Source organism: Myotis yumanensis, unplaced genomic scaffold, assembly GCF_028538775.1.
Source record: "Myotis yumanensis isolate MYYU_CA2020_CCGP unplaced genomic scaffold, mMyoYum1.0.hap1 SCAF_20, whole genome shotgun sequence".
NCBI lineage: Eukaryota > Metazoa > Chordata > Mammalia > Chiroptera > Vespertilionidae > Myotis > Myotis yumanensis.
In genome coordinates, this window is record NW_027223771.1 from 426,313 (window position 1) to 439,882 (window position 13,570).

The 13,570-nt window shown below is 52.0% G+C and overlaps 1 protein-coding gene across 1 annotated transcript in view; it reads left to right on the forward strand.

Annotated features, from left to right (window-relative positions):
* The first annotated feature begins 1,767 nt into the window (after positions 1-1,767).
* Positions 1,768-13,570, forward strand: part of HOMER2 (homer scaffold protein 2) — a 65,500-nt gene continuing 53,697 nt past the window's right edge. Inside the window, 2 exon segments of the mRNA XM_070400527.1 lie at positions 1,768-1,895; positions 1,897-1,919. Of these exon segments, the coding sequence (XP_070256628.1) occupies positions 1,824-1,895; positions 1,897-1,919 (95 nt within the window). The 5' untranslated portion in view covers positions 1,768-1,823.

The window sequence follows — 13,570 nt, forward strand, 5'->3', positions numbered from 1 at the left end:
CACCTCCTGTGGGCTCCCACCTCCGTGTTGCCCTGCTTTCCACTGGGGGTGTGCAGCTCACATCACCGCATTCTCCCAAGGTAGTGTGGGTGTGCCCTTCCCATTAGTCGAGCAAAGGAAACTCCTGTTCAGAACTTGGACACTTCTTGGCCCCACTATACCCCGAATCAGTCTTCCGGGACCCCCACACCAGCAGAGCTGGCTCCTGCCATTTATTCCCCTTTGTCACTGCCAGGAACTTCCCCCGCCCTGGTCTTTGGGATTCAGCTTGTGATCGATACGTTTCCTCTGGGACCAAGTGCTTATCCCTCCCTAGCTCTAAACATGAGCTTACAGACACTAGCCAATTGCGTATGTCTGTGGCCTGGCCTATTCGCTATCCATTCATTCAACAAATACTTTTGGAAGATTTTCAGGCACAGTTCTAGGCACTGGAGATACAATACGAGCAAAAAGATGTGGCTTCATAGAGTTGGCCTGGGAGACATATTAAACTAATGATTGTATAAATATAACAGTAAATGCAATAAAGAAAAAAATACAGGAGTTTGCAGTCTTGTCTGGGGTTTCACAGGGAAGTGGCAATTTAACAGATCTAAAGAATGAGTAGGAATTGATTAGGCAAGGGGATTGGAGAAAATCTTCCTGGACTTCTAGAATAGCATGTGCAAAGGTCCTGGGGCTGAAAGGAGGCTGGCCAGTTGGCTGGCGTGCGGAAAGCAAGGGGGAAATTGAGAGGCAAAAAGGCTGGGGAGGGCACTGAAGATGCGATGGGGTAGGGCCTTGTACGCATGTTGAGTATCCTGGTCTGCGTCCCAAGAACAGTGGGAAGGAAGCCACTGAGGGTTTTAAGTGTGACGTGATGAGATTTGTAGTTGTGAAAATGACTGGCCAATTGTTGGTGTCTCCCTCCCCCAAAAAACTTTGGGGGTTAGCAGGTAAAATTGTGGTCCCAGGATAGGTCATAGTGGGTCAGGGTGGCCCTGCTCTGTGTGCTTGTTCCTTGACTTACTGCCCTGAGATGCCAGGCTCGTGGGCAGGCGATGTGCTCTCAGCAGGGGCCCCGTGGAAGGCCCAGAGGGTGGACGCAGGTTGGGTTAGTCCCAGTGCCGCCCTGATTCAGGTTCCACTTTTGTCATCAGTTTTCCTTGCTCTGAGAATGACAAGCCCGATCAAGCCTCTTTTAAAAGCGATTAATTACCCTCTCGTTAGGAGCCCACCTCCCATCGTTTCTCAGGGAAGAGCCCAGAACACCTGCTGCAGGTTAGGGTCCTTCCTGCCAAGCTGGCTTCCGCCGGCCCCTGAGGCACCCAGCCTGGCAGTGGACAGCAAGATGAGGTGGGCTTTGAGGGGCATGGCCGTGCCCATCTCAGATTCTGAAGACCCCAGCTCTGACCTGAATGTGTGACCTTGAGCCAATCGCTCCCCTTCCTGGGAACTAAGGGGAGCGACAGAGCCCCCTCCACTTCGACTGGGACTCAGGCAGGATGCCCCCTGGCAGCACTGTGCGGAGCTCCTGGGGGGCGAACAGCAGGGGCGCACGGACGCAAAATCGCAAAGAGGAGGGGTCTGCCAGGGAGGCCGGTTGCTACGGTGCGCTGGCACCCCCCCGCCCCTGGGCTGGGCGCAGGGCCTGGGGGCCACGAGGTTACGTAAGGAGCGGGGCGGGGCGGGCACCGCCCGAACGCGGCTGCCCTGCCCCTGGTGGCTCAGCCCCCGCCTGCCCGCCCGCCTGCCTGCCCGCCTGGCGGTGGCGGCAGTAGCAGCGCAGCCCGCGGAATGGAGCAGCGCCGGGGCTGAGCCGGGCGCGCACGGGCGACCGCATGTGCTGCGCGGGGAGCAGCTGCCAGGCGGGCAGACAGCGAGCGCCAGAGGCCCCGTCGGAGCAGCCGCGGGCGAGGGAGAGCGCCGGAGATGGGGTGAGTGCGCCCGCCGCGCTGGAGGGCTGCGGGCCTCCGCCGCGTCTGCTCGGAGCCTGGAGCGAGCGCGCCACCGACCCCGCGCCCTCCGCCCCGGGCCCGGGGCCCATCTCTCCAAGCCGCCGGGGCACCGCGCACGGATCGGCGCCCGGCCGGCTCTGCTGCCTCGGCCATGCGGCGGTCCCCTCGCTCCCGGGCGAGGTCCACTCCGGGGCCTGTGTCTGTGAGTGTAGGTGCAGTTTCTCCTTCTCCACTATTGGGTTTATGACAAACAAAATGGAAATCCAAGTTTTCCTGGAAAGGAAATAATAAGAACCCCCGGGCACAGGGAGGGTGGACTTTGAGTCTGTTGGCGATGGCTGCGGATGATGGCAGGCGGTGAGGAGCTAGGTGAGGCTTCAGTCTTGGAAACCACCGAGATGCTCAGGAGAGAAGTTGACATACTCTGTCGAAGTGACTAATGCTTCTGAGTCTATAAAGTAATTTAAAAAGCAGGATTGATCTCTCCAGGCGCCGCTCAGAGTAGTAGGTGCCGTGAGTCAGGGAGGCAGCCACTGTGCTGACAGCAGTTAAAACTCCTTACATTTGCTCACCCGTTGTGAGTGCACTTGGAGGATGGGACCTCAGTATTCAGGGAACGGCTGTTATGCCCATTTCACAGGTGAGGAAACTGAGACCTGAAGTGGTTTGGTACCTTCCCCAGGTTGGTCAGCTGATATTAGTAGAGGGACACTGTGTGGGCAGAGGGAAGCCACAGCCTGACAGTGGGGCGGGGGGCGGGGGGGGGAGGGGATTTGCAAGTGAATCAGAGTTCCTTAATCTCTCTGTCCCTTGCTGCTGCGCTTAGCGGCCTTATCATGACCCAAAGACTTGTGCTCTGTGGGTCTAGAGAGCTTGCTTTCCTGTACGGGATGGGCGAGGAGGGGAAAGGGGCAAGATTGTCCTGGGAGCCCTGGCCGGTGTGGCTCAGTGGATGGAGCGTCGGCCTGCGGACTGAAAGGTTCCAGGTTCGATTCCGGTCAGGGTCATGTACCTTGGTTGCGGGCACATCCCCAATGGGGGGTGTGCAGGAGGCAGCTGATCAATGTTTCTCATCGATGTTTCTAACTCTCTATCCCTCTCCCTTCCTCTGTGTAGAAAATCAATAAAATATGTTAAAGAAAAAAAAAAGATTGTCCGTGGGTCAGTGGCATTATGTGCCTGGCTCCAGAAGAGTTTCTGGAGTCCTTTTACCTGGTGAACGCTATCTGTGGGGTCTGCACCATGCTTGAAGGAACCAGAGGCAGGCCAAGAGGAATTCTGAGGAAGGGAAGTATGGGGGCTCCGGACCAACATGAGCAGGACAGGGGAACAGAGAGGGGCCAGGAGATGTGCTTCAGACACTGGTGCAGACTCAAGGGGTTTCACCCGTACAGAAACGGGGAGCTTTAACCAAGGGCCCCCTGGCTGGGAAGCAGACTGTAACATTCCCAGTGACCCCACGATAGACTGTGACAGGGCTGTTCTTTGAGCAGTGGGAACCTTTGCAGCTCTCAGATTTCATACTTTAAAAAAAAAAAAAATGCATGGGAAGGAGTTGGCAAATGTAGATCTCAAGATGGGAGATAAAGGGATCTGGTAATTTTAACTCCCTGTCCCTCCCCCACCCCCCTCAGCCAATCCCAAACCGACGCAGCACACTTGCGTGATCAAAAACAAATATTGAAACTCCGACCGGTTGAGATCAAATAGTTCTGTGGAAATGAAAACGTTTACTCATAAAGAAAATGTTAGAGAATAATTTTTTTATTTTTTTTTTGTCGTGGAGAGACTGGGAGGAGTAGCTTGGGGATTTTGTTGAAACGTGGGATATGTCTTTCGTGCAGTGTTACTGTCATCCATGAATGTCTGTTACTCACTGCTTATAGGTGAGGGCTGTTTGGAACTCCTGCCTAATTCTGCCATTTTTAATACGTCCACTTCTATAATTCATGGGATTGCACAAGCCAGCCAGGGCTGTAAGTTGAGATGGAGCGAGGCCTGGATAAGCAGTTTAGACAGAGGCGGGTGGAGGGAACCATTTTAACTGAAAATAGAACCCATGCCATTCTTCCTGAGACGAGTGGGATGGAGGAGGAAGAACCAGGAAAGGGCAGCCAAGCGGGAAACTTTGCTGTGGTCCTGCAACCTCGTTGTGGCTGTGCTTGTCAACACGACCAGGATCTAAGAAAAAAAATATCTGAATTTACCTCTCCCCACCTAAGACGCTTTCCCTCATTCAGTGTCCCTGTGTCCTGCTTCCCTTCTGTGAAATGTTTCGCAGTGTGTGTGGTTTCCCCAGTAAGTCCGTGTCCTCACTCCCCAGGGCAGCTTTTTCCTACCTTCTTCCCTCCCCAGACCTCCCTCTCCTCCCCACGCGGGCACACACACACACACGTAGCCTCCTTTCTCAGTGACAAAAGAGGAGCCACGACCAAGGACAGCCTCACCTCCCCACCACGCCTGCAGCCTCCGGTATAGCTGCCTTGCCTTTTCCTTCTCACCTGCTTTGCCAAAACGGATGGCCAGTCCCTCCTCTGGTCCTGCCTACCAGAACCCCGCCCCTCCCCGGGGGACTGGCCATCCTCTCCCCTCTCACCTCCTCAGGAAACATTTCTCCGCCTTCCACCTCCCTCTCTCCAGGCTCTTTCCCATCAGTATACAACGTGCTTCAGTTCAGTGCTGTCAAGTAGGACTTTCTGTGCTGATGGGAAATGCCCTGTGTCTGCAGAGTCCCGTATGGCTGCCACCAGCCACACGTGGCTATTGGGCGCTGGGAATGTGGCTGGAGTGGCCGAGGACCTGAATTTTTAATTTACATTTAAACAACCCCAGGTGGCCAGTGGCTGCCATATGGGGTGGCACAGCTTTAGCTGCTCTTATTAACGTCTTTCTCCTGCTTCTGTTCCACTTCCTTGATCCCTTTCACCTGAAAACATCTCAAAAGATGTGTCCCGCCCGGCCGGCGTGGCTCAGCGGTTGAGCATCGACCTACGAACCAGGAAGTCACGGTTCGACTCCTGGTCAGGGCACCTGCCTAGGTTGTGGGCTCATTCCCCAGTGTGGGGCGTGCAGGAGGCAGCCGATCAGTAATTCTCTCTCATCATTGACGTTTCTGTCTCTCTTTACCTCTCCCTTCCTCTCTGAAATCAATTTAAAAAAAATTTAAAAAAATAAAAGACATGTCCAAACCCACTGTCTCCATTTGTCTTCTTCACCCACTGTTTGCTCACCCCTCACAGTCTATAGACTGGCTTAGCCTCCCACCTCTCAGGGTCACTGATGGCCTGCAGGTGGCCAGGCTCTGTCCTTGTCTTACTCTACCTCCCAGCCTCGTTCCTCACAGTGGCCACCCCCGCCTCCTCGAAGCACCTCCCCTCCCAGCTTCTCGCCACCACACTCCTGTTCGTGGGTGGATGCGCAACCACTGAGGCCCCCTGGCCAGGCAGCCAGGTGGCCAGGCGTGGCCACTACTCCCCAGTTTCCTCTTGCCTTTCTTCCTGATAATTCCTTCTGGGCTCCCTGCTGCTTGTTCCCCTGCCTGACCTCTGAATGGTGGTGGTGCTGGTCCTGGTTCCTTTCTGCTGTCAGCACTCTCTTTCTAGGTCATGTCCTCCGCCCCCGCCATGGCTGCAACTGTCAACTACACGCTGATGAGTCCATGTGTCCTGTGGGCTTCTACTCTGGACCATGCTTGAAAGTCTTGATTCCTTTCCGTTCTCTCCCTCCTCCATCTTCCCCATCCATTCACTTGCTAAGAGTCATCCTGGATTCTTCTCTCCCTTCCCCCGGCCCCACATCCAGGCTGTCAGTGGGTCCCGACCTCTGAATGATGTCCAGGGCATATTGGAGTGCATTCGTCTCTCCCCGTAACCATAGCTCCCACTCTGTTCTTGGCCCCCGGCTGCCTCCTTCCCGGACTAACTTCCGAACGTGCCCTCTAGCTCCCGCGCTGGGTTGTCTTCCAGTCCGTTTTCCACACTAGATCCCAAGTGACTGGCTTTTAAAACCACAGATCACATCACTGTCTTCCTAATACACCCTTCATCAAGGCCTGGGCCTCATCCCCGCTGTCCCCAGCCCCTCCGCCCGGCCCTCACTGCCCTCTGCTGTCCTTGGCTTTTATGGACCCCCCTCCGGGTCTTGGAGCTTCTGTTCCTTCTGCTCTGGCCCTGCCTCCGCAAATACCTTCTTCTCTTCCTTCAGATTTCGACATCAGCCAACAGGCTCTCCAATTGCTACGAACTCTCCCGCGCCGTCTTCCCCGTCCACCCCCCACTCCTCGCTAACATAGACACACCTTTGTTTCCACGGCACTCGGCAGTCATCTGGGCTTTGTTTACTGACATATAATCTCTTCCCTAATAGCATCCGGCAAGGATAAAGTCTTACCTTTTCCCTCAGTGTATTCCAGCACCCAGCAGTGTCTGACACCGAATAGGCCCCCGATAAATATTTTCAGATTGAGTTAATGCCCGCATAGGCTGGGCAGCCTCGCTTGGATGCTGGCCTGGAGTTGTGATAGTTTTTGGATTACCTTTTCTATAGCTTGCTTAATTGAGAGTTGCAAGGGCCAAGAGAGAAAGAAATCGCATTTGGGTGCCATTTTCTTTTAATGATAAAGCGAGCCATTTAGCTTTTATCGTGGCGGGGTTAGTGTTCAGGCCCTCGGCTGTCATCCGAGCACTGGGGTTGTAAATTGTCTTTTTACCTGCCTGCAAAAGGCCAACAGGAAAGCCGGCTTGTCTGCTGTTGTGACTTCTCGTTGATTTTGTCAGTGTTTACAAACAAGATCTACTGTATTTCTGTTTGGCTTCAGTTTACACTCATTTGTTTTTTTCAGCCAAGATTACATTGCAGTGTACGGAGGCCACAATCTTGGTTATCTAACACCGTGGGCCTTCTTTCAGTAACCTATACCAGTGTACTTTCTTTTGATGTTCATCCCGCTCCTTCAATTTTCCGTTCCTCCTGAATCATACCAGACTATGCGGTTCCTACACATTATGGCCTTTTATTTGGGGTTTGTGTTGACTAAAATACAGTCTCTCAGATACACGGAGGGAGCTGGGCTTCTCTTGGTCCTGTTGTGGGTTTGTTAGACTTCACTTTCTAAGGGTCATTCCCTCTCTTCATCTGTAATGCAGTCGGAGAGTCTGTTGGAGATCCAGGGTGAGCAGACCTACTAGCTAGTTCCTGCCCTTGTGGGGTTTATCTATAATAATAAAAGCGTAATATGCAAATCCACCGAACGACTGAATAGCACAAGGACCGTCCGGACGACCTTCCGGACGAAGCCGGGGCTGCAAGGGCAGCTGGGGCAGCCGGGGGAAGGAAGGCCTACTCTTGCACGAATTTTGTACATCGAGCCTCTCATAGTTTTATAAGGGGAGATAAGCCACATATGCAAACACCAGCTCTATGTATGAGTTTAAACAGAGCGTTGTAATCCGTAGGGTGTCAGAGGTGGTGCCCGGCTCTTTGGGGATCAGTACACTGTGGTGCTGGGCAGGCTGTTAGCATTTAGGATCACCCTCATTAGACAGCCAGCTCCCTTATGTCAGAGCCGGAGGAATACACAGGACTGGGAATGGGGTGGTGCTAGGTAGACGTGTGTTGAATGAATGAGTGACAGGAATGAATGGATACTCTCTGTGGGTTGACTCTTACTCTGGGGAGAGCCATCATTCTGGTTAGAAACAGCCCAGAAGCTCCTGGCTTTGAGGGTTTTAGGTTGGAGCCCAGGGCACCACGGTCCCCTGAAGGAGGGCCCAGAGCACAGGGATGGTTTGTTTGTGTAAATTACCAGTCCTCTTTTCTGTAATGGCTCCTGGGAACTTACAGTCAAATGTACGGTCACCTTTAGCAGATTTATCCGTTCCCTTGCTCAGTTTTATGGCTCTCCCCTGTTTGCCTTCACTCTTTCTCACCTATCCTTTTTTTTTTTTTTTTTAACAAAATGAAAATAGCTTTGCTTTTTTTCTAATTATAAAAATATTACATGTTCATACTAAAACATAACAGCATGAAGAAGGAAGTGAAAATTACTTGTCATCCCATGTCGCAGGGATAAGCTCCATCATCAATCATTGGTCTGTCTTTGCAGACTTTTCCCCGTGCATATATGTCTGTGTGTTTAGAGATATGCATGTCTACATAGAGCAAGTGTATTTTTTTTTTAACAAAATGGCATCATATCATACATCTGTTTTGTAACACAGGTTTTTAACTTAAGATACCTTGGGTGGACATTTTTTCTTGCCAATAACTATAAATATACATCATCATGTAAATCCACACCTACTTCCAATTTGTCATTTTGCTTGATTTTATACATCTTCATAGACCTGCTTAAATCCTTTCTGGAACAAGGCAGGGTATATTTTAAAAAAAATAAAAAAGAAGGTATTTTGACAACCCCTGAAAGCAGTGGTTGGCTTTAAATGAATGATTGAAAGAGAAAAACAGTGGAGGAGACCAAGATCACAGTGAAGACTGGGAGTGCGCGGTGGCACTGTAATTTTGGGTGAGTCACCCACCGTTCCTTAGTGAATCTTGGTGCGAACATGAGGATTCGCCGTTGTTGCTAAGGGTGGTTGGTGGACTGGGGCCCAGCTGCTCGGATTGTTTCTGCTTGTTTGGAAATATCAAGGCAGGAAGATTCTGCTTTAAGACCTGGGTGAGAAGGTTCTGTGCCAGCAGAAGGCACCGTGCCCCACCTGGGTGCCCTTTGTCTGATGGGTATCGCACCTCCTCCTTCACAGGATCCCCTTGGCGTGAGGATGGGCAGGGACAGTACAGGAAGGATGTTAAAGTCCCTGCTTCAGTTGTAAGCCAATTTTTTTTTTTTTAAAGAAAGCACAAAGCCTAGATAAGTCCTGCGATCTATCACCTTAGCCAACACAAAACCTTTGGGAAAAAGACTATCCTTTGGTACATGGGGTTGGGATAGGACCTCCTTTTCCATTTGAAAAGAAAAACTTCCTTCACCTTTGTCACATGAAGTTAACAGCAGTCCCAAAGCAGACTGGCCCTGGAGAAAAAGCATTTACAGAGGATTAGAAATCTCAGAGGTCGCAAGTCGTGACCTTATAGATCTTGAAAGTTGGACTTTGGTTTTTTTCCAATGAAAATAGTGAGTAAAATGAAGCATGATAAAGCAGTCAGGCACAAAACTTCTAATTTGCACTGGTTTTCTTTTTCTTTTTTTAAAATATATTTTTATTGATTTCAGAGAGGAAGGGAGAGGGAAAGAGAGATAGAAACATCAATGATGAGAGAGAATCATGGATCGGCTGCCTCCTGCAGGCCTCATGCTGGGGATCGAGCCCGCAGCCCAGGCATGCGCCCTGACCGGGAATCGAACTGTGACCTCCTGGTTCCTAGGTCGACGCTTACCCACTGAGCCACGCTGGCTGGACTTGCGCGGGTTTTGATACACTGGTCTCTGAGCATGGCTTGCCATGTGTCTGCACATCTAGGTGTTGCGTGCAGGCTGCCCCCAAGTCATACTTACAGGAGGGGAGGTGTGCCCGGGCATCAGGAGCCATCTCCTGGTGGGTGCGCTTTGTGTGGGAGGAGCGTCAGGTTGTAAGTCTGCTAAATGCCCAACAGTCTCCAGGAGTTCCGCCACCGGGTGCTGTTAGTCACGTGGTCTCATCCTGGTAGAATTTATCTAAATTCTATTTCAGATGAGCTTATTAGAATAAAAATATGCCTGTGGGGAACACATTTAGAAATTTGTCAACAACTAGAGATAATTTTTAAAAAACATTCACAAGCCTGGTTGATAGTCTTATTATTATTCCTCTGAGGAATTAGGGACCATGGTGTCCCCCCATGCAGGAAAGCTTAGGATAAGGCCTTACCACCAGCCAAGACAGTTAGCCTGAGAGCCATGCTTCCAGAAACCCTTCAGTGCCCTGGCCAGAGTGGCTCAGTTGTTCTGTGCACCAAAAGGTTGCTGGTTTGATTCCCTGTCAGGGCACATGCCCGGGTTGCAGACTTGATCCCCAGTAGGAGGCATGCAGAAGGCAGCTGATTGACACTTCTCTCTCTCTCTCTCTCTCTCTCTCTCTCTCTCTCTCTCTCTCCCCTCCCTCCCTTTACCTTACTCTTTGTCTAAAAATCAGTAAACTATTCTTAAAAAAAAAGAAAAAAGGTGGAGAGCTCACATGAGTTGAGCACACCATACCAAAAGAAAGGAGAGAGAGAGAGAGAGAGAGAAATCCTTTGTACAGAGGTGCCTCCCAGGCCCCTTTCTCTTTGCCTTGAGCTGGGGAAATCTTGGTCCCGGTGGCCCCTAAGGGGCTGCCCCTTTGTTCTCCTGCAGCTCTTGGGGGAGTTTCATCTGTGGGCCAGGGGTGGGGGTGCAGGGGCGTCCACAGGGGTCCAATTAGTGAGGAATATTGCAGACCCTGCTGCCGGGGCACTGGGTCCCTTTGGGGATCTTTAATTGGAAGAGCTTTTAATTGGAGGTGTTCCATTAAACGGAGAAAAGGAGAGTTGCTTTGGCTTCTGTCCTCGTGGGGAAAAGGAATTGAGGCTCCAAAGGGCGGGAAAAGGCACTCCCAGTGGAGGTGGCGGCAGGGCAGACTTCAGCTCCGTGGGTACGGGGCAGAGTCCTCTAACTCCTCTGTGCAGACTGCAGGGAGGACTGACTGTCTCACCGCGCTGTGAGTTCATTGTCACGGAGGGCTCCTGTCTGGTGGTGCGGGGAGGGGGATGGGGAAGTACAGGCAGGTGAAACTCCAGCCCCTGGGCTGTCTGTGTGAGCTTGGACAAGTCATCTCTGTAAACTTGATCTTTTCAGTGATGGATGGAATGAGAAAATGTGTGTAAACATTGAGCACAAGGCCTGCCACGTAAGTACTCAGAGATGGTGCCGAGTTTATCACCACCACCACCACCATCATCATGATTTCTGCTTTGGGTGGTAGGTTGGCAGGTACCTTCTTTTTTTTTTTTTTAATATATTTTATTGATTTTTTACAGAGAGGAAGGGAGAGGGATAGAGAGTTAGAAACATCGATGAGAGAGAAACATTGATCAGCTGCCTCCTGCACACCTCCTACTGGGGATGTGCCCGCAACCAAGGTACATGCCCTTGACCGGAATCGAACCTGGGACCCTTCAGTTCGCAGGCCGACGCTCCATCCACTGAGCCAAACCGGTTAGGGCTGCAGGTACCTTCTGGTATTCGCAGTTGGAGACAGTCCATCCCTCATCTTTAATCCCCTCGGGCACTCCCCCAGTCCTCAGCTGCTCACTCACAGTCCTGAGCGGTGCCTGTCATGCAGGCCCAGACAATGTGAGGTGCGCCCTCTAAGCCTTGCCTCATGTTGCTCAGCCTCTCGGGTAGTGCTGGTGGAGGACTCTCACGGGCCAGAGGACAGGGAAGGTCAGGAGAGCTGACCCACACTTGCCACCGAGAAGACCAGTCTGCCAACCAGTTGCTTTCACGGGGAGGTGCCAGTGTAGACAAAAAAAACAAGGACTTCTCCCCGCTGTGGGAATCCGACTAAGGATTTGTTTTGCTGGCCAGGGAAGCCTTCATTTGATTATTTGTGTGTTCATTTGCTCATTCATTCAAGAAGCGGTGACCCTCTACCTCTCTCATCCCAGTGTTAGCCTTCAGATCTGTGCTCGTGTTGTGTATTTGATGGAAGCTACTTGCTAGGCATGGATCAAAGTGGCAATGATTCATGACTCCATCCTCATCGGTTTGCATTTCAAGCCTGCTGTCACCTGGCCTGATCTACCTGTCTTCTGTGCACCCTGAATACTTGGCCCAGGCCCCTTTATTCTGTTTATCCCATAAAACATTTAATTATAATGCAAGGTTAGGTCCACACAGTATCCTAATCTGCATCTTCCCCACCCTTACCAACCAGACCAGCGCAGACCAATGGAAGTATGAGCACGACTTACGTGATTTTGCATGTTCTAATAGTGTCTACGTTAAAGAAGTGAATGAAGCCCCGCTGGCATGGCTCAGAGGTTGAGCATCAGTCTACGAACCAGGAGGTCACGGTTTGATTCCCGGTCAGGGCACATGCCCAGGTTGCAGGCTCGATCCCCAGTGTGGGGCGTGCAGGAGGCAGCCAATCAATGATTCTCTCTCACCATTGATGTTTCTACCTCTCTCTCCCTCTTCCTTCCTCTCTGAAATCAATCAAAATATATTTTACAAAAAGTAGTGAAAGAAACAGATGACATGAGTTTTAATGTATTTGAACCCAAAATATTACCATATCAATGTAATCGATGGCGAGATATGGTCCCTCATCCCAGGGAATTTATCTTCCAGTGAGGGAAACAGACACCACTTGTCTCTGCCCCCCCGGTTCCACCCCCACCAAAAAAATCCCCAAACTGCCTGTGATGGATCCACAAATAAAAGAACTGAGAGCTCAGGGCTATGAGGGAGAGCAGCACAGGCTGAGCCGGCGTTAGGGTGTATGGTTCAGATGCCTCTCCGAAGAGGTGACATTAAAACTGCTACCTCAGGTGAAGAACAGGAACAGAGCCTTCTAGGTGGAGGGAGGACCAGGTGCAACGACCTGGAGTGGGAGGGAGCTGCCCGGAGTGTTCCAGAAATGGAAATCAGGTCTGCGTGGCCGTATGGCCACAGGTGAGGAGAGAGAGCTCAGTGTGGGGCTGGAGAGAAGTAGGGGGGACGACGTCGGCTGTGGCATGGCTTTCATTTGAGATGCAGTGAGGTAGGGCTGCGACGAACCCATCTTCTGGGTAAGAAGCCCACTCTGGCCCTAGCCAGTTTGGCTCAGTGGATAGAGCATCAGCCTGTGGACCAAAGGGTCCCGGGTTCGATTCTGGTCAAGGGCATGTACCTCGGATGTAGGCTCCTCCCCGGCTCAGGCCCTGGTCAGGGTGCATGCAGGAGGCAACCATTTGATATGTTTCTCTCACATTGATATTTCTCTCTTTCCCTCTCTCTAAAAATCAATGGGAATATATCCTCGGGTAAGGATTAAAAATAAAAAAGTGAAGCAAGGAGACCAGTGACAGGGTTCCTGGGTTTCAGGGACAGAGAACTCTGGCTGGGGCTAGAAGGTTGAAGAGAAGAGGGAGAGAAGTGGCAGGTTCCACGAATGATTTGGAGATGAGATCGCTGGGACTTTCAGAGGGATTGCATGTGGAGTAAGGGGTGAGGGAGAGGGAGGACAGAAAGAGGACCCCTTCGGTTTTCGGTTTAAGCGTCTGGTAGACGTGGGGAGGCCTGGAGGGAAGATTCGGAGTGGGGTGGGGGAGTCGAGCTCAGGCAACCACGTGGGAAGCTGGAGGCGGTGAGCGGAGCTGGGGAGAAGGCAGTGGATTGGTGCCTCTGGGGCCAGCAGAGGTCAGACTGCAGGTGGCCTGGGCGAGGCCATGATGGGGAGGGGCAGGCAGAGCAGGAGAGGGCTCAGGAGCCTGCTGCACCCACTGCTTGGTGGCATCAGGAAGAGCAGCCAGCGAAGTGGGAGGAGGCGCGGCTCGGGAAGGAGGAGGAAAGTGGGCAGTGGCCTCAGGGTGGTGGATGGAGAAGTGTCACAAAGAGGCGGGCTTGGCATTGGTGCTGGGCACCGCTGAGACCAGGCCGGGGACTCGGCAACATGGCGGGTACTGGGGGCCCT